General features: G+C 55.2%; 1 protein-coding gene across 3 annotated transcripts in view; it reads left to right on the top strand.

Annotated features, from left to right (window-relative positions):
* The window catches only part of DPP6 (dipeptidyl peptidase like 6), a gene marked incomplete at its 5' end in the record, with an annotated part of 373544 nt that overhangs the window by 78496 nt on the left and 269864 nt on the right, over window positions 1–25184 (top strand). The window contains one exon of one of the 3 annotated variants that reach the window (XM_081148111.1): window positions 18740–19128. The exons of the other annotated variants lie outside the window; for them this stretch is intronic. Coding sequence (XP_081004237.1) covers window positions 18901–19128 — 228 coding nt within the window. Of the gene's footprint in view, window positions 1–18739; window positions 19129–25184 lie in introns of those variants that run through there. 3 annotated transcript variants of the gene reach the window in all.

Below are 25184 nucleotides of genomic sequence, written 5' to 3'. Positions count from 1 at the left end.
TCCCATCCGAGGGTCCCACGGAGGCCCACGCGTGTCGGCTGCTCTCGTGGGTCTCCCAGGAAACTCACTTCCCTCCGGGCCAGGGAATTCCTCCGACGAGCAGCCAGGGGGAGTGACCGGCGATCGGTTCTCTTTGTGTTCTCACGACAACGCCGCGGCAGAGAATTGGACACGTGTCACTGCGTTTTTTTTTTTTTTTTATGGATTAGGAAACCAATACCTAGAGGTAGCTTAAGATTTGTCTGGGGTCACAGAGCTCGTTGGCATATCATTCAGGGTCGCGACCGCTCGTTCTCCCCCCAACGCTTTCTGAATCTCAGCGGCCTATCCGGGAGCAAGGGTTTCTTACGTCACAGTTAGATGCCGGCAGGTGGCTCCCCCCGGGACGCTCCCTGAGGAGGGTCTCGGAGTCTTTCTGTCCTTCTGTCCAAGTCTCTTCCCAGTCCTCTGGGGTCCGCGTCCCAGGTCCTTCTCTTCCAGGTGGTGCCAGGCAGGCTGCCTGCGGGCACCTCCCGCCCCACATCCCGCTGGCCGGGCTCCAGCTGCAGCCCACCTGGGTGCAAGGCCTTCTGGGAGATGTCGTCTCCCTGTGGGTTCAGGAGAATCGCCCAGTTTGCAGAACAGAGGGAGCAGTTTCTACCATTATTTTTAAAAATATGTTTTATTGATTTCAGAGAGAGGAAGGGAGAGGGAGAGAGAGAGAAACATCAGTGAGGAGAGTCGTGGATCGGCTGCCTCCTGCTCGCCCCCTGCTGGTGGGGATCGAGCCTGCAACCCCGGCATGTGCCCTGACCGGGAATCGAACCCTGACCTCCTGGTTTATGGGCCGATGCTCAACCGCTGAGCCACGCCGGCCGGGCTGTCTCCAGCATGTTTCAGGATGAACGGATTCAGAAACCCCCTAAGCGACGTGCAGGAGGCCACGCCCTTGAGGGAGCCGGATGACTGGGTCATCTCCCAGCTAAGTCGGGGAGATGTGGCCAGACCACACCTGCTGCCTATCGCGCGTGGGGCCAGAAAAAGGCGGGGTCTGAACTGGGGGGGCCTCACTGCTTCCTGTTTCCACTCGGTGTTCTGAGCCCGTGTAGACGGATGCACTGTGGGCCCAGGTTGAAGCCAGTCTTCATTGACTGGAGGGGGAAAAAACTCCAGAAGTCTCTGGAAGGCTTTCCTGTCACCAGGTAGAAGCAGGAAACTTTCCTACATCCTTAAATCTGTTCGCCCCTCTCCCGGGGGCCTTCCCTCTGAAAGCCTTGCCGAAGGCTCCAGTTTCCCGGGATTAGCAGCCGTGGGAAGGTCAGTGATTAGGAATATTATTTATAACGCACGGGAGGACTTCTGTCTGTCAGCTCCGTCCCAGGGAGAGGCTCCTCCACTCCCGCTTGCTCTTCCACACGCACCTGGTGTATCTCCAAACAAGTTCCACCCCTGCTGTGGTTGATGGACTAGGGGCTTTTGGAGGCCAGTGGCCTGGGAGCTGCATCCTCTGACGTGAGCTGCCGCCCCTGATGGTCAAGTCGAGCCCAGCAGAAGCCAGTGCCTCTGGGAGCCACCAACTGTCACAGCAGATGGTGTGAGGACACCCAGCAGCTCCAGCCTGACCCGCCCGCCCAGGGCCTCAGACCGTGAGCTCACCCTACCCCTTTAGCCAGAGCTCACCTTGACCTGGCGACCTTGGCACAGTGAGGCTCCCGGAGAATCGCCCCGTGAGTCACCCCTGACCCCCTGCCCTGGCTCCGTGCCCGGGCGGCTCCTGCTCTGAGATGGAAGCCGGCATCCTGACCACTCCGCGGGAATCGTGACGGTCCCCTCTGACAGCCCGGCGCAGTTCCCCTCCACGCCCACGTGCCTGCTCATGAGTCCCTCCTGCCCTGCCCTGCCGGGCCCTGAGCCCTCGAAGCAGAGGGGGCTGCCCTTTCTCCCCCCAGAATTGACCCCTCGCCCATGAAAACAGCTCAGGATGCGGCTGGATTGTGTAACTCGGGCAGGCACACGTTGAAAGTGCGGTGAAGGCCTGGAGAGGGCGCAGGAGAGGGGTGGAGGGGGCCAATGGGGGGGGGAAAGGGGACATCTGTAACACTTCCAACAATAACGATAAATTAAAAAAATAAATAATAAAATTAAAATTAATAATAAAATAAAACTAGAAAAGGCTTTCTGGGTGATATTTGTAGGTTTCTATTGAGTTTTTGGTTGAAAATACTCAATGTTCCATCAGTTTCTTTGCATTTATTAAATGTCATCAAAGAGTTAAAAAGTGATAAAAACAAAGTACATGAAACCATGTTTTCAGACACACGTTAAAAAATCAGAGTTTTTGCCCAGCCGGGCATAGCTCAGCGGTTGAGCGTCGACCTGGGATCCAGGCGATCGGGGTTCGATTCCCGGTCAGGGCACATGCCCAGGCTGCGGGCTGGATCAATGACTCTCTCATCATTGATGTTTCTTTCTCTCCCTCTCCTTTCCTCTAAAGATATATTTAAAAAAATATCAGAGTTTTATTGTGAGCTTATTTCTTCCAGCTTCCGTCTTCCGTAAGGAAGCTGACATCTCCGCGAGGTCACCTGGTAGTGAAAGCTAAGCACACCTGAGGGGGGGTGTCTTCCTGCTGTGCCGCCCAGCTGTGGGGTCTGTGGGAGAGGGAGCGGGGGTCACCTCCGTGTCCTTCCCAGCTCTGTTCTGTATCTGACCTTCCTGGCCCGAGGCCGCTCGCCCCTGAGCAGGTCAGTGCACCAGCTTCAGGAAGGATCAGTTTCTGCCTTTGGTCAAAAGCCTCTAAACAGACTACAAATTAGCTTGACTTCTCCTCGGTCTGGCTTCGCCTCGAACACTTTCCGAGACAGAATGCAGCCGCTGCCCCTCCGCAGGCCAGACTGTCCCCGCAGCCCCGGGCAGGCGGTTTATATACAGATGCGACCCCCGCCCCGGGGCCCGGGCTGGTTCCAGCATCGAACAGAGACCAGAAAACTCGCTGCCCCAGACCCGCTGTTCAGGGAGCACGAAATAAAGGAAGCCGGTGCCAAAGCCATCAGTTAAACCAGAACCATTTATTCGTCACAGCGCCACCTGCCTGGCGCCTCCCAGGACTCCTCGCAGTTAATGAGCCTGTCGCTCGAGTGTCCGCATCTGGTTTTGTTTTCAACTGGAAAATAAAATGCAGGATTAGGTTTTGTTCTCGATGTCTGTTTTCCTGTTTTATCGATCCAGGTAGTGACTGAAGATTGAACCACACAAGGGATTCTTTCTTTAATTCCTTTTTTTTTTTCTTTTTTTAATGGGCTTTATTTGTGATGAACAGAAGGGACTTAGCTTGTGGAGGCTCAGATGGAGGTCACTGACGTCACCCCCAGTTTGGACGTTTTGATACAACCCAACTGTGTGGCTGGACTGACACTGCGCTGAGAGCAAGCTCCATGCCCAGTTCCATTTGGGCTCTGGCACGAGCCCCGGGAAGGATGGTGCTGGGCTTGTTTGTTTGGCATTCCCAGCGCTGGTACGTCTGGCTCCCGTCCTGGTCAGGACGAGTCCACGCTGGAAGAGGGAATTTCACCGGCAACAGGGGGACGTCACTTGAGCATGACTGTGCCTAGACCAGGTCCCTTGCAAACAGCTCCTCTCAGGACCTAGAAGGAATAAACCAGCTCAGGGGAGGCGCTGGTGGTCGAGGCTGCCGGGCGGGTTTGGAAGCAGAGCTAAGATGAGGCGCACATATAACAGCAGGGGCCTGGAGCTCTTCGTCTCAGTGACTGGAACTGCGGGAATTTCTGAGCTGGCACAAAAGGGATGAGAGGTGAGAGCGCATCTTTTTCCAACGAGTGTCCGCCCCAGCCACGGACACAATGTTTCCAATTTATTCCAGCTCAGGGCCAATCCTGTCTGCCGGTGACATGGCTACATTGTTTCTCCACCTCATTGTCTCTGTCAGAGTGTTTCGCCAGCTATTCTGCTACATTTTCCAGTTCCTCACACACTCTTGTTTCACATCAAGTTGTAAAAATGAAAGCTCCCTTTGTGTTTCTCCTGTGTGTCCCAGGGGAACGAAGCAACAGTTCTGGTCCTAATGACCCCACCCAAGGTCCGTCCGCCAACTTTGGTCATCTCCAGGCACCTGCGTGGTGCCGGTGGGTATTTATTAAGCTCATTCTTACTAAGGCAGCGATTTTCAGCCTTTTTCATCTCACGGCACACGACGACTAATTACTAAAATTCTGTGGCACACCAAAAAAGATGTCATATTTTTTGACTATCTGACCAAGAAAAAAAAAAGGTATAGTTTTGGCTCATTCACACCGGACGGCTGCTGTTCGGTTGGCTGTTGTCACTTTTTTATTTCACAATCTAAGAGAAGAGAGGCCAGTGCCCTGACTCAAGAGTCGGGTGTTGCATGTTTTAAACATTCTCGGCGGCTCACCGGCTGGAAGTCGCTGCCTTACGGGGCTCGGAATGTGCTTTTGCAACGATCCAGTTTTTCACGCAGACCCTCGAACTTTATTAAGTGAGACTCTGGAGAAACGTTTTCCCCCTTGAAGTGTCGCCTTAGTGGAGCAAGAAGTCAGAAGAGCCCGAGTGCGGGTCATTCTCCTGAACCCTCACGGCGTCACCGGGTGGTGGGGACCCGTTTCCTGTGCCCGCGGCATCTCCTCGGGCTTCCTTCTGTTCTTCTTTTCAACCGCGTGGGCGCCTCTGGCCTCCGCCTTGACGCGGTCTCGCGTGGTCTCCCCTTTCACCGGGCACTTCTTTTCGAGCCCCTTGATTGGCCCCATCTCCTCTGCTTGACCTCTTCGTGTTGAAACACTTAGAGCTCACGTCCCGTCTGCCTTCTCTGTCCTGATCTGGCCTCTTATTACTTCTGAATGAGCCCCTCCAAGTCCATGGTCTGATATCCCATCTATAGAGCGTCCTAGAAATTATTCATTTCTGTAGATTCTTCTAAATTTTGAAAATGAGCTGTGTGTTAATAAGCGCTGACTTTATAACCATTCCAAGTGTCTACGTTTTTCTGGGACGCCCTGTACGTGGCGTTGATTCGCAGCTCTGTGTGTCCGGCCTTGTTCTCCCGTTTCTACTCCACACTCAGTGTCCACAGTGTCCATCTGACACTCTCTTTGCAACTCTCACTCAGTCAAAATACAACTTCATGTCCCCGTAGCTGCCAAAATCGCTGCTTTACCATAGTTTCCCATCTGGGTTACTGGCACCGCCGACTGCCCAGTTGCTCGGATCAGAAACATGGGAGCTATGACTCATATATGTTTGTCGTCTCACCCCGTCTAATTCGACAAATGCTATTAATCGCGTGTTCAGCCTATATCCCCAATCAATAGCTTGCTCCACCCCACCCTCGCTGCCGCCGTCATCTCTCACTGGGCCACCCAGGTCGCTCCCAGGGCCACCCTGCTTGTATTCATTCTCCCGTCTCCGCTCCACTCTCTCCATAGGGAACCCGGAGGGCCCTGTAAGATGTCAGTCCGACCGGGTCGCTCCTGAGCTCTTTCTGGCTTCTGTTTGGGCCCCTGAGCTGAAGCCTCTCGCCAGGGCCTGCGGGTGCGCACGCCCATCGGCCCGACCTTCAGGACCCCTCTGCCCTGCTCCCGCCCGGCTCCGGCCACGTTGGCCCCCTTCTGTTTCTCAAACGTGCCAAGTTCGTTTCTGCATTGCAGCCCTTCTCTCCACGGTTCCCTCTGCCTGGAGCGACCTGCCACAGATCTTCACATGGCTGGCTGGCCTTCCTGCCACTCCATCCACTCGAATGCCACCTCCTCGGAGAGGCCTTTGCCCACCCCTGCAGCTAAAATCTCTCCCCACCCCCCCGGTCTCGCTGTTTCTTTCTTTGGCTTTATTTTCTCCTGAGCGTGCGTCACTATTAAGACATTAAACGGGGACGCGATCATGAATTATCCTTTTACCGTCCCCAGTAGAGCACAGAAGGTCCTTGCCCACTGTGTTTAATCTTCTGAAACGCAGGCTCAATGAATATTTATGAAGTATGTTTAAATTTTTAAAACAGAAACATTCGGTTTTAAAAGTGGGTTTATCTGCCTCCGTGTCGCCAAGCGGCTGGCGTGCAGAGGAATAAAACATCTGAATTAAGAACCAGAAGGCTTGCTCGGCCGGCGTGGCTCAGGGGTTGAGCGTCAACCTTTGAACCAGGAGGTCAGGGTTCGGTTTCCGGTCGGGACACAGGCCCGGGTGGCGGGCTCGATCCCCAGTAGGAGGCAGCCGATCAGTGACTCATCGTTGATGTTTCTAACTCTCTCCCTCTCCCTGCCTCTCTCTGAGATCAATAAAAACATTTAAAAAATAACTAAAATTTTAAAAAAAAGAACCGGAAGGCTTGACACTTAGCCAAAGCTTGGATTTCCCTACGGTGACCCTGAGCCTCCGTCAGCTCATGGACCAGAGACGCCTGACACCCCCACCTCCCCCTTCACAGAGGTCGTGAGACCACCGGACGGAAGGGGTCTCGTCAGATTCAAGGAGAGTGAGAAGCACCCCATCAGCGTTCGGCTTTTGCTGATGGTACATTGAAGTAGCCACATGAGGACTTTCCTTGGGCAGAGTGTAGACCCGGGTGCAATTCACGGGAAAGAGAAACGCGGGATCTCTAAGGCCCTGGCACCATCACGCGTGCCCCTCGGGACCGGGTGGGCGCCCGGTGCTGCAGGCGGGGCCGGGGCGAGGGGCCACCGCCGGGCCGCCCTCCACCCAGCTGTTCCCTGTCCCATTAGAATGGCCTCCCCTGGGCACCGGCCACGACCTGTGTTGGCCACTGCAGGACCCGCGGAGCCCAGCACCGCGCCCGGCGTCCGCGAGATGCTCAGGGGTGGTAAGTTCAGGGAGCGGGGAATGGCCTCTGGCGTAAGAAACTGGAGATGCCCCCGGGAGGGAACGGGAGTGACCGTCGGAGCCCCTTCGGTGGAATTTCATCCGCTGGCCAACCGGTCTGCAGGTCCCGGCCCTGTCTTCCGCCCGGCCTGTGGAATCCCTCTCTTCGTCTGAAAACAGGCGCCTGGCTCGGGGAAGAAAGAGCCGCTCAGCCGCTCTGTAAACTCGCCACCCGCGTGTCTGGCTTTTCAATCGCCTGGTTGCCATGACATCGCCTCAGTCTCGCTGCGGGAGGACCTGCCAGGCAGTTCCCGGCTCAGGGCGCGGTGGCGATGTTAAAGGAAGCGTTTGTGGCTCTCCGAGCTCGGAGGAAATCAAGGTGAACTCGGACGGATGTGCTGAGAGCAGGGCGAGGCCATTTGCGTGAGCAGAACCTGCGTCCAGGACGCTCTTTGCCCATCGGCTTCTCTCCTGCAGGAGACCAGGGAGCCCCTCCTGCACCTGTTTGTTTTTTTAAATTCTCACTTAAGAATATTTTTTCCATTGATTTTCAGAGTGAAGGGAAGGGGAGAGAGAGAGAAAAACATGGGTGTGAGAGAGACACATGGATTGGTTGCCTCCCACACGTGCCCTTGGCAGGGAATCGAACCCAGACCTCCTGGTTCCTAGGTCGGCGCTCAACCGCTGAGCCACGCCGGCCGGGCTGCAAAATACTTTTAAAAAAAGTGTAGAGGGGAAGGAATCACGGGAGCCAACATGGTATTTGTCATTTGAATTAAAAGACTAAACCTGGCAAATCGTCCAGCCATCAATCGACGAGTTGTGTCTGCGGTCGGGAGCTTAATTCAGAGACTTTGGCGAGTTGATGTATTTATACGCGAGCGTGGTAAGCATCCAGGCCACTTTCCTGCGGATTATTTTCCTTGTCGCTCACAAATCATGTTGCAGAAAGATGGATGGTAATTTAATAAATTGCCCTGTGCACTTAAAGACTGGGCTTGTTGGAGGCAGGACAGATTTATTGCAGGGTCAGTTTCATTGTTCCTTTTACGCCAGCGCTCCTCAGGACGCCGCTCTCCAAACACGAAAAACAGGCTGCAGGGGTTTAAAAAAATACTTTTTGTTGACTTATAGAGAGAGAGGAAGGGAGAGGGAGAGAGATAGAAACATCGATATTGGAGAGAGTCATGGATCGGCTGCCTCCCGACTGGGGACTGAGCCTGCAACCCGGGCCTGTGCCCTGATGGGAATCGAACCCGCAACCTCCTGGTGCAAGGATGACGCCCAACCATTGAGACACACTGGCCAAGGCAACAAATAATTTTCTCCATCCGTGACAGCCGTGAGCCCGGGACACTACCTACCTGTTCAGGTGCCGCTGGGCGGCTGTCGCTGGGTGAGAGCAACAGAAACGAAATGTTCCACCCCGGCCTCAGTCTCCACCAAGGGCCTGGGAGGCAGGAACCTGGTACAGAATCATAGGGCTTGTTAGGAACTTGGTCCCCAGAGGTAGTTTTCACGTTGCTGAGATCTCTCAGCCGGGCCTGTTCTGTTTATTAAGGAACAGCCTCAGTGATATTTAATTTTTAAAGTTACTTTTAATTATGGCGAGTTGTGGACCAATGAGAGAGCTGTCTCTTCAGCATCCACCTGAATTAAAATCAACATAAAATTCGGATTCAAGGCGAGAAAAGAGAGTTTGGCAGGGGCCCCTCCGCTTTGTAGTGGGCCTTGCCCACTTGCCTTTTCTTGTTTCATTTGGGAAAATAATACGAGAGATCGGTAGTAAAATCTTTGAAATTCAATCATGATGAGGGGGTCCTAAAGGGAATTAAACGATTACTTCTGAAAAACATAGATATAATACAGCATCTTTATAATAATAATCTTGCCCTGGCCGGTGGTCTCAGCTGTTACAGCCTCGGCCTGAGCGCCAAGGGTCTCAGGTTCGATTCCCAGCCAAGGGCAGGTCATCGGCGCCGGGTCAGCCTCCCACCCTCTGAAGACCCAAAGGCAACCCGGGACCCCTTCTGAGCCTCAGCATCCCTGGCCCAGGGGCCCACCCCGTGACCTGCCCCGTCCTCCAGGACGAATGGACTTTACCTTGTCCCCCCCCCAGGCCTCAGGAATATCTCAGCCTCTGACAGGCGAGAAGACAGCCTTACGGCTCATTTACCAACTTGGCGTTCGTGTCCTGAGAGCGCTTCCAGCGCTTGTGGCACAGCAGCCTTCCCTTTCCCGGGAGACCGACCTCCCCTAGAAGGCGGCCTCGTTTCCAGCGACTCCTGACGGCAGAAAGGGCCCGACCCCAGGGAAGGCCGCCCTTCGCCTGCAGGGCCCAGGGCCGCGGTTCTGAGCGCCCACAGCGCCCCCACGTGGCCGGATCAGGCTCGGGCTCCAAGTGGCTCTCGGTCCCCTGGCTTCCAGACCAGCCCGACCACGAGACTCTGTTTGTTCTGTCGCTTTCGTGTTTGCAGTCGGGCGAGTCCACCCAAGGCTTGTCGGAAACAAAGCTCCCGGGGAAACAGGATTTGCCAGGTCGTTTGAAACGACGGGGCTGCGATCCCAGGGGCGCCGTTGGTGGGCTCGGGGTGGGGGGGAGAAGCAGCGGGCGCAGCCGGGAGACCACGAGGGGCGTCTCTGTCCGTTTCCCTCGTGCTGGTTTCTTCTCCGGGGTGGAGGCGACGGCCCAGAACACACGGGGTCCCAGCGGTCAAACGGCTGCAGGGTAAAGGGAACTCGCTGAGCCTGAGCCATCGATCGGCTGCCTCCTGCAGGCCCCCGGCTGGGGATCGAGCCAGCAACCCGGGCATGTGCCCTGACCGGGAATCGAACCCGGGCCTCCTGGTTCATAGGTTTGATGCTCGACCGCTGAGCCACGCCGGCCGGGCCGGGCCTGCCTTTGATGAACACAGAGTGACGCTCACATCCGAGCACTGTAGGGGGCGCCCTCCCTCGGCCGGCTGGGTTAAGACTCCCAGGCCTCGCCCCTCCTGAGAGCAAGTCCCAAGCGACCCCTCATTCTGTGAAATGACAGGGACGTCTGTGAGCTGAAAGCAAATCCCTCCCCGGGTGTTCCGAGCGCCGGGCTCCGCGTGTCCTCGGAGCCGGCCTGGCTTCCCGTGCCTTTGATCCTAACTCTGATCTCCGGTGCCCTGGGCATGGGCCCTGCCACCCCCGGCCCCCAGCAGGCACCGGTCGGTGGATTCCAAGCCGGCTCTTCTGACGCCCGGTCAAGAGGTGCTGCTTAGGGGCGTGTTTAGGGTGACAAGGTGGCGTGTTCGAGAGCCCTTTGAGTGGAAAGTGCGGATGGACCTAAGAGTTTTATTTTTTATTGGGCAAAGCAGCCATTCCTCCTCCCTGCCCCTCCTGTTCGGACGCGCTCCCTTCCCTGTGGCGTTGGCATCACTGCCCAGGGCCCGCTCCCTCCTCCACGCACACAGGCCCCTGCAGACGCTGCAGTGGGAGGAGCGGGGGACAGTCACAGGGGCGCTGCCCCGGGATCGTGGACAAACAGCCGGGCAGAGTCGGGGGGGAGCTTCCCGAGGCGTCTGTGGTCGTGGATTATTAACCAGAGGCGGCCACGGCGTCCCTGAGGGTCGGGCGTGTGCACGAGGTTTGGTTTCTCCCCAAGTGACACATCGCTGGAGCCTCTGCAGAGCGTGGACGGGCCTCTCAGAGCGTCTCGGGCTGTTGGTGGGAGAATGGATGCTTCGCGCGTTCAGTCTCGCGCCAGGAGCCCGTCCGTGACAGCCGGGCTTCGGAACCCGTTCCTGAAGGGGAGGGGCCGAGGCAGAGGGGTTTCTTCTCGGGACGGGGGTGCGGCCCGGTTTCAGTCCAGCAGCTCCGCGCGTTGGGGCCCTGGGTCTGCGTCTGCACCGGCGTTTTCCCCTCGTGTGGCCACAAGCGGCCGCAGCATCTCTGAGCCACGAAACCGTCTCCCAGCTGAGACGGGGGGGGGGGGGGCAGTGCTGGGGGAGAGACCAGGGTCCCTCCTCTAACCTCTGTCTGTTATCAGGGAGCAAAAAGCTTTTCAGCCCGGCCGGCGTGGCTCAGCGGTTGAGCGTGGACCTAGGATCCAGGCGATCGGGGTTCGATTCCCGGTCAGGGCACAGGCCCGGGTTGTGGGCTCGATCAATGACTCTCATCATTGACGTTTCTCTCTCTCTCCCTCTCTTTTCCTCTCTCTGAAATCAATAGAGATATATTTTAAAAAAAACACACACACAAAAAAATACTTTTCACTAGCTGCCCAGAAAGCATTTTATGTCTCTAGCCGAGTAGACACCCTTAACCTGAGGCCAGAAGTTCTATATTGGGGGCAAAAAGTGAGAAGGGGTGCGGGAGGGTAGCTTTGGGGTAACCGAGGGAGGGCTGCTCGCGGCATAAGCGGGTGACTCCCGTGAAGGTTCATGTCTTACCTCCGCACACGCGTGGATTCCGTCCCCCACCTCACCGTGTCTTTGGACCGATAACCACGTATTGCTTTTCTCCGAGTAAATTAAGTCGCCCGGAAAGAGGTTTATCTTACAGATTTGACTCTTAACTCGCACGCTCAGAATGCGTTTCGCTCGCCGACAGCCTGGTGCATCTCCTTTGGAGTCGAAGGCGAGGCTCCCTGTGTGGAACCCGGGCTCCGAGAGAGACGTCAAGGGTCCCGGGAGACGGGTGAGCGCGGGGCCTGCGGTGCCGATTCTTTGGCGGCGGGTCGGCTGAGAAACCCAAGAGTCCCTCAAAAGCATCCATCTGTGTCCATTGGTTTTTTTTCACGAAGGTTTAAAAGTTTTCCATGCAAAGGATGCAACTTGGGTACTGTTGGGTCCTGAAGAAGTGAAATGAGGGTGCTTGTGGGTGCCTCGCGGAGGATCGGGGTAACGGGACGCGCCGGGGGTCCCACGGAGCAGGTGGCACCCGCCTCGGCCTTTGGAGCCACAGTCGGCCTTGTGTCCGCTGTGAGGGAGACGCGCCGGTCCAGCCGCGGGCCCGAGTGACGCGGGCTCATTGAGCCGACGGCGATTTCTGTTTACCCGTCGAGCGGGAGAGAAGCCTAAGGAGCTGTCAGGGGAGCTGCCGCTGGGAGCCCCAAATTACACCGGTTTCAACGCGATTAGGGACCTGTTGAGAGCCGGGGGCGGTGGGGCGGTGGGGTCGCCGCGGGATGGGCTGAATTACCCGCAGGATCGAGTGAGCGTCTGCATTTCAGCTTTATGGCTCCTGACGCCGTGTTTTCGTTACTGAGAAAAGCGGCTTCTCAGGGCCGACCCCCGCGTGGACCCGCACGGGCCCGCCCGAGACAGTGCGGAGACTCAGCAGCAGGCTCGGGGCTGCTTTCCTGTCCCAGATCCCGCTTCATCCTTAGGATCTGCCGCGTCTGCGTCGACAGCTGCTCGTAAACAGTAAAGCTGCGCGTCCGGCCCAGAGAATGTGTTTGAAATGCAAGGAAAGCTGCCGGGCCGCCCAAAGTAAAAGCGAACTGCGACCTCCTGGTTCACAGCTGGGCGCTCGACCGCTGAGCCACGCCAGCCGGGCACGAGCCCGTTTCTAAAGGTGCAGGCGCGTCCCGTGGAAGTTGGGAGGAAACCTTAAGTGACGGTGGGGAAAAAAAAATAACGAAATGGGTTTTATAATGAACATTTTAACGTTCCTTAAAGGAGCGGAGGCTCGGGGAAATTAAGTTCATAAAAGTCAGTTCTCAGCTGAAACGTGTTTATTAACTTCATCGATTTTTAATTCATGAGAAGGTGTTTTTTTTTTAATTTTTTATTTGATCGCGTTAAAAAGGCCATGAGGGGTTTTTAATGAAATCAATTTTTGAAAGTGAGGCTTTTTTGTTTTCCCTGCAGCTCTGCAGGCGACTCTGCGAAATCGCGTCCTTTCTGGCGGGAAGGGAGGGGCTCTTTGCCGAGGTGTCACATCTACGTGTCTCTGAGATCGGCCCGGCCGGGGCGGCGTTTTACCTTCAAATGTACCCCTCATATCTGCTTCGTCTTTTCCGTTTGGCCACTACCCTTGTCCTGAGATGAGCCTCCGACCCCTCGATTCGAGGGCGAAACAGCGTTCTGAAAATGTCCCGCAAAAACCAACCCTGGCCCAATCTATCCCGGCTTTTTCTTAGCTTTTTTTAGGGAGCCTGTGTGGAAGGGAGGGAGAGAGAGAGCGAAACATGGATGTGAGAGAGACACCGACGGGCTGCCTCCTGCGCAGGCCCTGGGCGGCGATGGAACCTGCAACCCAGGTAGTGCCCTTGACGGGGAATCGAACCCTCAACCTCCCGTGCGTGGCCCGGGGCTCTAACCATGGAGCCACACCGGCCAGGGCCTGTTCGGCTTTGCACGAACTCCGAAGATCGCCTCTGTTGAACGGGGGAAGGCGGGCTCGTGCGTGCTCAGAAAAATCCATTCCCTCCGGGGAGTCCTTGCTAAATGGGCAGGAATCTCCCGACAACTCAGGAACATTTCGAGAACCTCGGGGCGGGGCGGGGGGGGGGGCGGTCACCTTGGTGCCGTTTAGAAAGGCCCTGCCGTGGGTTTTTCTAGGGCAGCGATTCTCACACCGGGGGGTGTGTCAGACTCACGGCAGGGGCGGGGGGCTAAGCAGCAGCCCCGAGTCCGGATTCGGCAGGTTTGGGATGGGACCCCCACGTTCCGTTTCTCACCAGTTCCTCTACCCTGCTGGTCCAGAGACAACTCTTCGAGGGCCGGCGTTAGTGGGTTGAAGGTGCTACTTACTATCGCCCTGGCCGGCGTGGCACAGCCGTGCTCTGCGCATGCCCCGGAGGGTCGTGGGTTCGATTTCCGGTCGGGCCGCTCGCCGAGGCTGCAGGTTCGATCCCCAGCGGGGGGCGAGCAGGAGGCAGCTGACCAGCGACTCTCATCATTGGTGTTTCTCTCTCTCTCTCACTCTCCCCTCCTCTCTCTGAACCAATAAAGACATATTTAAAAAAAAAAAATGTGGGGGAGGAACGGGGGTGTGGTCCAGTGTCTGAGGTTGAAGGTGAAACACAAGAGGACGGACCCCTAAAGGAAGGAAGAGCAGGTCCCCGCCCCCCACCCCACTGGGCTGGGGGGTCAGATATTTTCGCTGTGTGGACAGCAGCCATTTAGCCGAATTGATGGGGGTTGAACCTATTGGCGACCAGCGTCAGCACTCAGGTCCTTACCCGCGTCCGTCCCTATGTCTCGAACTGAGTGTGGAAACCAGGCCCGGCCCAGGGACATCAGTAAAATGCAGAGAAAGGGGTTACGATGGAACTGCATTAATTTTACAGTGAGCCTTTCCGCCGGGTTAAAAGAAGTGTTTTTCTTTAAAACGCATTGATCTTTCAGTATCTGTTTGGAGAGCTCGACGCGAGCTAACTCCATTCATCCTTTCACACTGTGGTTTTTAAAAGCCAAGCACAGCCCTTCTTTTTTCCTGTGCTGACATTTCCTGCTCGTGGGGTTTGTCAATAAGTCGCTCTGCCCAGACCCTAAGTGGTAGTCATCTTGCAAAAAATAAAAATAAAAAAAATATTTTAAACAAAGAGAGAGATGAAGGTGGAGAGTGAGTTGAGAATACGCTTTGTATCTATGTATTTAGCACCGTATTTTCTCAAGCCACCCAATTATTTGTTTCATGTCTCCCCATTTATGTGAGTTCAGGGCGATGATATCTACAAGATGCACAGATGCCCTGTGTCTTAGGGGTCCCTTCCTTCAGACGCTGCTACGTTGGCCATTTCATTTCTCCAAGTATCACTGCCTGGAAACAGATAAAAAAGCCTGAAACAGGGTTCTGCTCTCCTCCTTCCCCTCGAAGAGACGGGATATAATCTCTCCTAGAAATAAGCAAACCCCTTAGCTAATAAAAACCATGCTTAGGCTGCTGAACTCCATGTGCTTTTGGCGTTTTTGCGATGCTGAGCTTGCACGGAGACCCAAAAGTTGCCTTTATGGTCATTAAAAAAAAAAAAAAAAAAAAGACTACCCTCCCTATTCTGCAGCATCTGCCTAATTCCCGTGACTTATATTTATTTTGTAAGTTGATTCCGGGGAAAATAAATACACACGCTCATGCCTTTATTTCTTGATTTAATTACAGGGAAGAAATAATCCTCTGAGACTCGGTAGGAAAAAAGGGTCAGTAGACATGATTTTCAGTATGAAGGAATTAAAATCTTGATATGAGATAATCCGTACAATATTTTTTCAAAAATGCTTTCGCCTACTTGCCTGATAAGCAGGAATTTGGAAACCCAGTTGAGCGTATTGGAGACACTGGGAGGCAGGCCCAGTGGAGGCAGACACGGCCGCGTTCCCGCCTGCGATGCTACGGCTGAATTCAACGCCCGTCGCCAAGTTTTGCTGCTCTTCCGAATGTCTTTTCCCCTATTTGGGGGATGGGGTTCTGAAAAGCTTATTGAAGGCAATGAGCGAATGAAAGATGGATCATAAACTTCAAACGCCTGAGCTTGCAATTCTCTGCAGTTGCTTTAGTGAGAGATTAACCCATTTACTTTTTTTGCATTTGGGACTTCAGAGTCCCGACCGTGTAACTAAAGATATACTGGGACCCGTGTGTCAGCGTTTAGGGTAAGTTCAGACGGCACTGCATGCCTGCTTGCAAACACGCGTGCGCAGACCCGCACACCGCGTCAACACATCCTTTCGGGTGTGTTGTGTTCAATGTGCAAGGCAGGGGAAAGGAGCCAGATTGTTCTTTCGTTCACGGGCCCTCCTGCACCTGAGGACCCTCCCGGGGTCTCACCTTGTTCTTTCCCTGGTAACTCGTTTCCTTCACACCTGCCTCTGAGGGGCTCTTGCTTGTCCTGATCCCCCACCCCACCCCCCAACTTCTCCTGTTTAATTTTCAGACTTGTTTCTCTCAACACAGATTTGCACCTCCACTCTCCCTCCAATGGTTTACGACTTTTATAGGGGTTTTTTTGGTGTGTGTCATTTTCTAAATAATTTTAAATAGAAACGGCTCGCCCTATTGCCTGAGTACTTTTGTTTTGTTTTGAACTTTTTCTAAATTTTCTTGTCACTGAAATAGAAAATGGGTTGAGCACAAACCTTCCCCCACTTTTTTTTTTTTAAAACACACACACACACACACACACAAAACAAAATACACACACACAACTGAATACAAAATCTAGCTTTTCTCCCCAGCCTCCCTGGCCGTGGGTGGAGGCCACTGGGTTGCCCCATAGGGCATGTCACCCAGAGAGCATCGGTATAATTCACAGCAATGCACGTAAAACTCCCCAAGGTCGGGGTGGTGGTGGGGCTTTGAATTTTGACCAATTGGCATTTGAATATTTACAAGGTCACTTGATACCATTTTTTAAAAAAAAATGTGTTTTTATTGATTTTTAGAGAGATTAGAAGGGAGCTGCCTCCTGCACACCCCCTACTGGGGCTGGAGCCTGAAACCAGGGCATGTGCCCTGACCCGGGAATTGAACCGGTGAGGTCTTGGTTCCTGGGTGGACACGCAACCCCTGAGTCACACCAGCCAGGTGACAATGTCATTTTTAAAAGTTAGGGACAGGTGTCCCTTTATCTCCCCTTTCACTAATTATTGCTTATATCCACAGATCTACTAAGGACAGTGGTATATAAACTGTTTCCACAGGAATGCTATACTTTGTATAACATGTTAGTACACAAAGTATCTATCTAATGCTGCTTGTTCTAAATCTGTGCAATGCTTACATAGATGCATATCTCACATATATACACATACATTACGTAAGTGAGACCCTGACAGCATCTATATTTACTGAAATGTCAGGATCCTGAGCCACCGGCAGCAGCAGGAACATTCCTCTCATGTCCCTGTCAGGAAAGGGAGCCTCCGGGGATCAAAAGCACAGCTGGGGCAGCGGGTGGCGGATGCCAGCAGGCCTTTCTATTCATCTAAATGTGGTGACTTTTAAAGTTTAGCTTCATTCCTCTGCATTCAAAGGAAAGTTGGGCGGTCAGCTTTTGCACCCCAGCCCCCCAGACCTGTGGTGGGGCATCTGCTTATAGGGTAAGCCTCGGCCACCTAGGGAGCCTCTGAGCTCCCCGGGGGGGGGGGGGGCACTGGTGTCCCTTGGTTTTATAGTTTCTAAACTATCTTAACCATTGGACTTTGTACTCAGTGAAGGGAAACCACAAAGGGTCAAGCAGGATGCATGTGGCATGAATTTTGATTAAAATTGAAGACTGCCTGCTGGGCTCAGGGCTTGGGGAGTGTGTGGAAGGGACTGAAGGTGTCTGTTGGGGGGTGGAGTGGGGGGCAAGATTCACCAGCATCCAGTTTTTCCCTCCAGGGTAAGGGGACGGGGTCTCTGGGATTTCTGGGCTTGGGCAGTGGTGCCAGGAGGTGGCCTTGGACTCAGACCCAACACGGGCTGGGAGCCCTCAGCGTGGCCTCGCCCATTTTCCTAAAAACCTGAATAGAAGTCGTCCTGGGGCCTCAGTGGAGCTGGGAGCACCGCTGAGTCCCGAAGAGGCCAAGGTGAAGTGCTCACCTTGCCCAGGTGTGGAGAGAGCCGGGGAGGGCGTGGCCAGGTGCAGTATCCCACCTGTCCCCTCCTCTGGCGTTTGGGGTCCTCCTAGCTGGCATTGGGGTGGTACAATCACCCCAGTTTGAAGGGATGCACGCAGGAGGGAAGGGGGCGCACAGAGAGGATGGTGGGTGGGGCTGGGGAGAAGCGGGAGCGCCCAGAGCCCCTGTGGAGACCAGGGCGCAGATTCGAGGGGGAGGGAGGGAGGGGACCCCAGGCCAGGGGGGCGGGAGGAGCCCCGCCCGGGGCCTGGAGCGGGAGCCGGCGCCGAGGCCAGTTGGCGTCCGTCCGGCCGCGCGGGGGCGCTGCAGCTCGTCGGAGGAGCGCGCCGCCGACCCGGCACCGTCCCCGGCCCTTCCCGGGTGCGCGGCCCACCCAGGGCCGGGGCGGAGCCAGCTTTGGAAAAGTTGCCCGCATCCATCCCGAAGCCTCGGCCTGGGTCTGTGTTTATTGAAAACAAAGATCGGTCTGGCGATGCACACAGTTGGGGGGTAGGGGGTGGGGAGGAGCTGGAATCCCGTTGGTCTGAAGGCTCTGCCAGGCCCCCCCCTCGCCGGCCACTCCTGACCTTCCCTTCCCTTCCTTTTGAGGCTGGGTGACGGGAAATGGATGTTTTCCGAGCGGAGCCTGGTTTGGGAAGGAGGGAGGGCGCCCCGAAAGCGGCGTACCCCGAGCGCCCTCCTTTCCAGCCCCTACAGTTTGCCCTCTCTCAGCCCCTGGCGCACCCCAGGGGTCCTGGCTGTCTCTGTTTCAAGTTGGGAAGGAAAGCGGGAGGGAAGCGGGAGGGGGAGCGCGGCGGGGGGTCCAGGCTGCGGCTGCCCCGGAGGCAAACGCGGGGGCGCGGAGGCAGCGCCGCTCGGAGGACAGGCCTGGCCCCGGGGTGCGCCCCCCGGCCCCGCTACACGCGTCCTGCCCACGGGCCGGCTCTCACGTGCTCCGTGTCCCTGCGCCGCGGGGGGCCACCCCCCTGGGGCCTGGGCGCGCAGAGCTCCCAGCACGCCCCCCTCCGGGCCGCGCTCCCCGCGAGCCCCCCTCCCGTCGCGCCCCACGTACCCCGGAGCCCGCCTCTGCTCGCCGCCAGCACCCCGCCACCCGGGCGCCATTACCCGGCGGGCGGGGGCCGGGCGCGCGGGGCTGCGCTCGGAGGCTCGCGGCGCTCCCGGTGGCGCCCGCGCGGGGGCCTAGGCTTTTCCCTCCCGCGTCTTGTTTTGCATTTTCCTGCCTCCCGTGGTTTGGATTAGGCCTCGCGCGGCGGCGGGGAGGAGTTGAAACCTCAGACGAGGGGGGGGGAGAGCACGCCCCCGGGCCGGCGCCGAGCGCGGGGAGGGGGCGGAGGGGCTGCGCCCCGCGGCCGCCGGCGGGGACCCGAGCGCGGCGCACGGACCGAGGCGCAGCCGCTCGCCTTCCTCCTCCCGCGCCTTCCTCGCTCGTCCCCCCGGAGGAGGTGGGGACGCAGCCGACAGCGGGGACGCGAAGCAGCGAAGCGCCCCGCAGACAGCAGCGCGCGCGCGCGGGGCGCCGGGGAGCGCGCGGGGACCGATGGCTTCGCTCTACCAGAGGTTCACCGGCAAGATCAACACCTCGCGGTCCTTCCCGGGGCCCCCGGAGGCCAGTCGCCTCCTGGGCGGCCAGGGGCCCGAGGAAGACGGCGCGGGGCACAAGCCCCCCGGAGCCCCGGCGCCCGCGGTGGTTCCCCGGGAGCGCGGCGGCGGCGGCGGCCGAGCCCCGTTCCAGTACCGGGCGCGGAGCGACTGTGACGAGGAAGACGTAAGAGCCTCGGGGTGGGTGGGGGGCCGCGCGGGCTCGCGGCCAGCGCGCGGGGAGGCGGGGAGACGAGCTCCCCCGCGTCTCGGACGGTCTTCGGGCGCCCTCCCCTCCCCCACCGCTCCTGGGGGCGCCCCCAGACGCACCCCTGAGCGGAGATCTCGGCCGCCGGGTCCCTGTCTCCTGCAGGGGGCCAGGAGTTGGTGGCTCACAGCGTTTGGGGTGCTGCGCCCCCAGAACGTGGAATTGGCCCGAGGGTGGCGGATGCGTGGAGGTCTGTTGTGGACCGCATGGGGCTGTGGATCCCAAGCAGAGGATTTGGTCAGGCTGGGCTTACAAGGGGCTCTTCCTGTCCGGTTCTGGGGGGAGATAGTACCCCAAGCTCTTTCCCCCCCCTCCCACCTGTCACTGGCATCTCTCCATGGTGTCCTCCTCGCCTCCCCACACACCGTCCCTTCCCTCGCCTGCCTCCACTTCACACTTCTCCAAGACACTTTCCTCCCCACTGCTGCACCTGGTGATTTTCTTTAAGAGAAAAAAATAAATAAATAAAACAGCAAACAAAAGCCCTAGCATCCGAGGCCCAACCACCTGTCTCGGGCTGGCACAGTTCCTCGCTGATGGGCGTGGGCCGCCCTGGGTACCTGCCTGGCCTCGGTTGAGCAACTCGCCTTAGACGGTGTCCACTGAAAACTTACCCAGGAGCAGGTTTTTCCACTCAGGGCAGGAAGCTGGGGTCAAAGGTTGTTTGCATATCGCCTTAGTAACCAGTGACTCAGGTCGTGTCTGCCGAGAAAGATGTGTGGTCCTGTCTGTGTCTTCAGAGGCCCCCGCCAGGGAGGACCACGAGGAAAGAAAATGCCCTTTTCTGAGACCTGCTCTTCCCAGGGAAGAGAGAAAAAATCGCAGACCAGCTCTCAGAGGGGCTGCAGGGCAGGTGCAGCTGCTGTGTGGCCCCCGGAGGTGTGCGGGCTGTGTCGGGTTGTGGAGCCCACCTGCGTGCCTTTGAGGAGTCCCACCCGGGTGCACCTGGGCGCAGGTCCTCACACGCGCCTCCCAGCCTCCCTGGGCAGGAGGCTGTGGTCCTTAAACAGGTCCCGGGTGGGTCACACTGCCTCACTGTGTGGTGTTTGTTTTATAGTACAAGGTGTGTGTATGGGGGTGCGGTTGAGTGCTTTCCTGGGACAAGTATGGAAAAAACAAAAGGAAAACCACTGAGGTTTTGTTGTTACTGGCTGCTTTGGTTTTGTTTTATGAATGGGGGATGTGGAGACCGTAATAGAGATGATCAAAGTTTGGGAGATGGAGACGGGGGCCTCGCGCTCACACACACACACACCCTGGGTCAGGTCTTGCGTGAGGCTCCTTTATTTCCTTTCCGATCCCTTGCGGACACCCCTGGTTACAGGGAGAGCCATCAGAGGATGTCCCTCAGGTCAGTGGGTCAGGTCCCCAGGGAGATGCCGGGATTCTTCAGGCATCTAGTCGGGGTGCTGGGAGCCTTTGAGGAGAGGTTCCGTTGGGGTTAAGGGGAACATTCGGGAGCATTAAGCTTCGGAGAGTCTCGGGAAAGACACTTGAGCTGCAATGCAGACAGAAATGATGCACTTTCTGCCTTAAAACCATCTTAAACATCTGACTTAAAACCGTCGAATTGTGTTGCTTGCAGTGAAAACAATGCAGTTTCTCCTCGAAGGACTCTAGGTGTCGCTAGGAGAAAGGCAAGGGGAGAGGTTCTGAGTTTTGTTTCCGTGATCTCCACCCATCCTTTTATTTCCCTTTTCATCTTAGCCTGGAGCATCTGTTTCCTTCTCCTCAGTTTGACATCTGTCTGGAACCGTTTCTCAGATAAGCAAAGGGAACAAATTGGCAATTTAACATTTGCAAATGACTGCTGCTGCTGCTGGGGCTCCGAACAGCATCTCCAGCTTAATCTCATTAAGTCCAGACGTCAGTGTTTTTCCTTGGAAATTACAGAGGTGGTGTGTGTGGTGTGGCGTGTGTGTGTGTGTGTGTGTGTGTGTGTGGTGTGTGTGGTGGAGCTTTAAATATAGTGTGTGCGTACGTAGCATCCTATGAAATATATAAACATAGTAAAAAATGTATGGTGAAACAAATGTCACAGGGCTAAATGTAGCAGCCATTTCTTAAGACGTCGATGTGCTTTTCTCAGAAGAGTTATTCAAAATTGGAAAAGGTAACGCCTAAAAATTTACTCAAAGATAGTTTACGTAGTAAAGAAATCACGTTCTCACCCCAGGAACAGGGCACAATTAGCTTAAGATAAGAGGTGCTGGTTAAAGAAACAAAGTAACGCCCTGGCCAGTGCGGCTCAGTGGGTAGAGCGTCGGCCTGCGCACCGACCGTTCGAAGGTTCGATTCCCCGTCAAGGGCAGGTACCTGGGCTGCAGGTTCCATCCCTGACCCCGGTCAGGGTGCATGCAGGAAGCAAGAATCCATGTGTCTCTCTCCCATCGATGTTTCTCTCCCTCCCTCTTTCCCTCCCTCCCTCCCTTTCACTCTCTCTAAAAATCAACGGAAAAAAAATCCTCAGGTGAAGATTAACAACAACAAAAGAAACACAGTAGCTATAAAAACCGCTTTTCTGACAGCAGCCTTTTTCAGGATTAAAGGATCTCGAGTTGTCATGTTACCACCCACGTGGAAACCTGAAGATAAAGCGCTGACGAGGCGTGCACCGCCTTCATCCTGTGTGTCTGCGCGCATCCCTTGGAAACATTGACGCCTCGGTCTGCACGCGGCCGGCCCCGGGGAGCTGTCCGAGGTGCTGAAGCGTCCTCTGCGTTAAGCGCGCGGGGCTCTACCTGGTGCCTTGGTCACCAGGCTCTTGACACTAAGGCAGGCGCTTTGTTACTCTCTGTGACTTGTCAGCCAGCTGTCCCGTGGCGCAGAAACAGCTTTCCTGCCTTAGCCACCCAGAGGACGGTACCCAGCGTACCTTTAAAATCCAATGGGCTTTATGCGTCTTGTCCTTGCATCCGGAAAAGGGATCTTAAATTGGAGTTCTGGAGCCCTCTGTGTGTGCACATACATATGCCTGAAAATGATTGGGAATGGGTGACACCCCCCCCCAAAAAAGAAATTTAATGTGGTCACAAGGTCTAGCAGAAGTAAGTCCAATGCTGAGGTTACATGGCAGGTAATTAGTAGTGTATTTGCACAAACAACACATGTAAGGGACACCCCCCTCCTGGGGAGCACTACAGACAAGCCTGTTTGGGGCCGGTTAGTTCTAAGAAGAGAAGTTTAACTTAGGCATCAATCAGGGTTTCCTCATCGGTCTTAGATTTATTTAAATGTAACGCCAATTACTTGAGCAACCCCTCTGAGCAATCAATAGCTATTTTGATTTAAAATTCATTCTGCAGGTTTAAAAATAAGTCAACTCTTCAAGGGAATGTTGGTGGAAGTGACTTTTAATGGAATTTATTGACTTGGATAGGAAAGAACTGTGACCGGGTTTAAAATGAACTTTGTCCTGCCCCTTTCTTGAGCATTTTTTAATTTTTAAATTTTTCTTATTGAAATATAGTTGGCATATAATATTCTGTTAGTTCCAGGTATATATATATATATATTTTTATTTTTTGAGGATTTCGGAGGCTTTGGCTCCTAGCAGGGCCATGGTATTGTTGAGGTCACACCAGCATGTCCCCGTAGTAGCCTTCATTCTTGGTGACATGTGACTTCCTGACAATACAAATGTGGTTACAACAGGATTTTCAAACTGCAGCATTGGCCAAAACAAGGATCGAGCTAGGGGTCCCTGCTTACTGATGTCCGTCGCCCCGACAGGGCCACTTCCATGGTTCTTCGGCCACCAGCCAGCCCATATTCCCCCCCCCCTTGATTTCCCGTCAGTCTAATGCCAGCATCCTGATCATGTCTCCTTGGGATTTATCGACTTAATTTTTTAAGAAGTAGCTTGGCTCCACAAAGATGTTTATATGCACTGTTAGTTTCTTTTTTAATTTTAACACATTGTTTGCGGGTAGTTTTCATGGCACGCTCCACTACCAGTCAACTTAAAACGTATAAATACGTTTCCCGCATACAGTGCGTTAATGTTTTTATTGATGTCAGAGAGAGGAAAGGAGAGGGAGAGAGAGAGAGAGAGAAAGATCAATGATGAGAGTCATTGATCGGCTGCCTCCTGCAGGCCCCCCCGCCGGATCGTGCCCACAACCTGGGCATGTGCCCTGACTGGGAATTGAACCCTAACCTCCTGGTTCATAGGTCAACACTCAACCGCTGAGCCACACCGGCCAGGGCACTGTCTTTGCTCTTGACCCTACACCTCAAAATTGTGCTCTTTCTTGTATCACGTGTCTTTCATGATGCTGCATAAATTCATGTCTTGTCTGTCTGTCTCTCTCTGAACTTGGCCTTCAATTCTTAGGAAAATAATTTCCTTCTACCCTTAAGGTAGGAGGGACAGAGAACCTACACTCCACGGTTGGGGTCTCCACTCTTCTGTTCATCCCCTAAGACAAAGTTTTCCCCTTAAGATAAACGAGACGTGGGGAGAATCAGAATGAAGGTAAAGGGAGCTGAGTGTGTTCTGCCGCCTGTTTGGGGAGATCTCCAGAGTCGCTTCGTCACCCAGATCCGCGTTTCTCCTGAAGGGAATCGGAGAACTGGGAGGTCCTTGGCGACCACTGTCGTGAGCTCCTTCCAGGCCAGACACTAGATCGTTGTTTGTGGTGGTGACAGGATACCCACAGGGGATCACATATCCCCAACTTGGGCATTTCCCCCCTTTACATCCGCTCAGTCTGGGCAATGTTCTGCCTAATCGCCTCATTGCTACTCCTTGCACTGCCGGCCCTTGCTCTTCCCGGCGCTGCGCAGTGTCTGTCAGCCTGTGCCGGCTACATTGTCTCAGTAGTTTGGTTTCCTTCTTGTAACATTAAGTATCTCACTAGGTCAGACTCGAGGCCCCTGAGTGGGTTGAATGCCCTGTAATACTATGTCATAGCACCCTGCTGGTCGTCCGAAAGGTTTAGATTTGCCCTTTAGAACATGTTTTAAACACATGGGAAGTGTTTACTACAAAACAGTCTCTCTGTAAAAGTTCTGGTAAGGTGAGACTCCCTCCCTCCCTCCCTCCCTCCCTCCCTCCCTCCCTCCCTCCCTCCCTTCTTCCCTTCCTTCTTCCCTTCCTTCCTTCTTCCCTTCCTTCTTCCCTTCCTTCCTTCTTCCCTTCCTTCCTTCCTTCCTTCCTTCCTTCCTTCCTTCCTTCCTTCCTTCCTTCCTTCCTTCTTCCCTTCCTTCCTTCTTCCCTTCCTTCCTTCCTTCCTCCCTCCCTCCCTCCCTCCCTCCCTCCCTCCCTCCCTCCCTCCCTCCCTTCCTTCCTCCCTTCCTTCCTTCTTCCCTTCCTTCTTTCCTTCCTTCCTTCCTTCCTTCCTTCCTTCCTTCCTTCCTTCCTCCCTCCCTCCCTCCCTCCCTCCCTCCCTCCCTCCCTCCCTCCCTCCCTCCCTTCCTTCCTCCCTTCCTTCCTTCTTCCCTTCCTTCTTCCCTTCCTTCTTTCCTTCCTTCCTTCCTTCCTTCCTTCCTTCCTTCCTTCCTTCCTTCCTTCCTTCTTCCCTTCCTTCCTTCCTTCCTTCCTTCCTTCCTTCCTTCCTTCCTTCCCTCCCTCCCTCCCTCCCTCCCTCCCTCCCTCCCTCCCTCCTTCCCTCCTTTATTTTTCAGTTACAGTTGACATCCAATATGCTTTTGTATTAGTTTCAGGTGTACAGCGCAGTGATTAGACAATCATATACTTTACAGAGTTGTCCCCCTGATATTTCCCGTACCCGCCTGGCACCGTACACAGTTATAATGTCACCGACGGCACGGCACTACAGAATAGCCACGGTGATGTAAAGTACAGCTTCGGGAATATGCGTCACCTTTACAGAAGAAACAACTCAGCAAATCTTCCACCTCGAAGGAACTTGCTGAAGTTATACCGATGACAAAATCCTGCACAATGTTGCTTCTCTCAGCATGGAGAGTGGAGCCATAGTTAGGAAGCTGTGTTACAAGGAGGCAGGACC

The sequence above is a fragment of the Miniopterus schreibersii genome (assembly GCF_964146895.1).
Source record: "Miniopterus schreibersii genome assembly, chromosome: 9".
NCBI lineage: Eukaryota > Metazoa > Chordata > Mammalia > Chiroptera > Miniopteridae > Miniopterus > Miniopterus schreibersii.
Note: the sequence above shows the minus strand (reverse complement) of the source record. Positions and strands in the feature narration are given on the sequence as shown.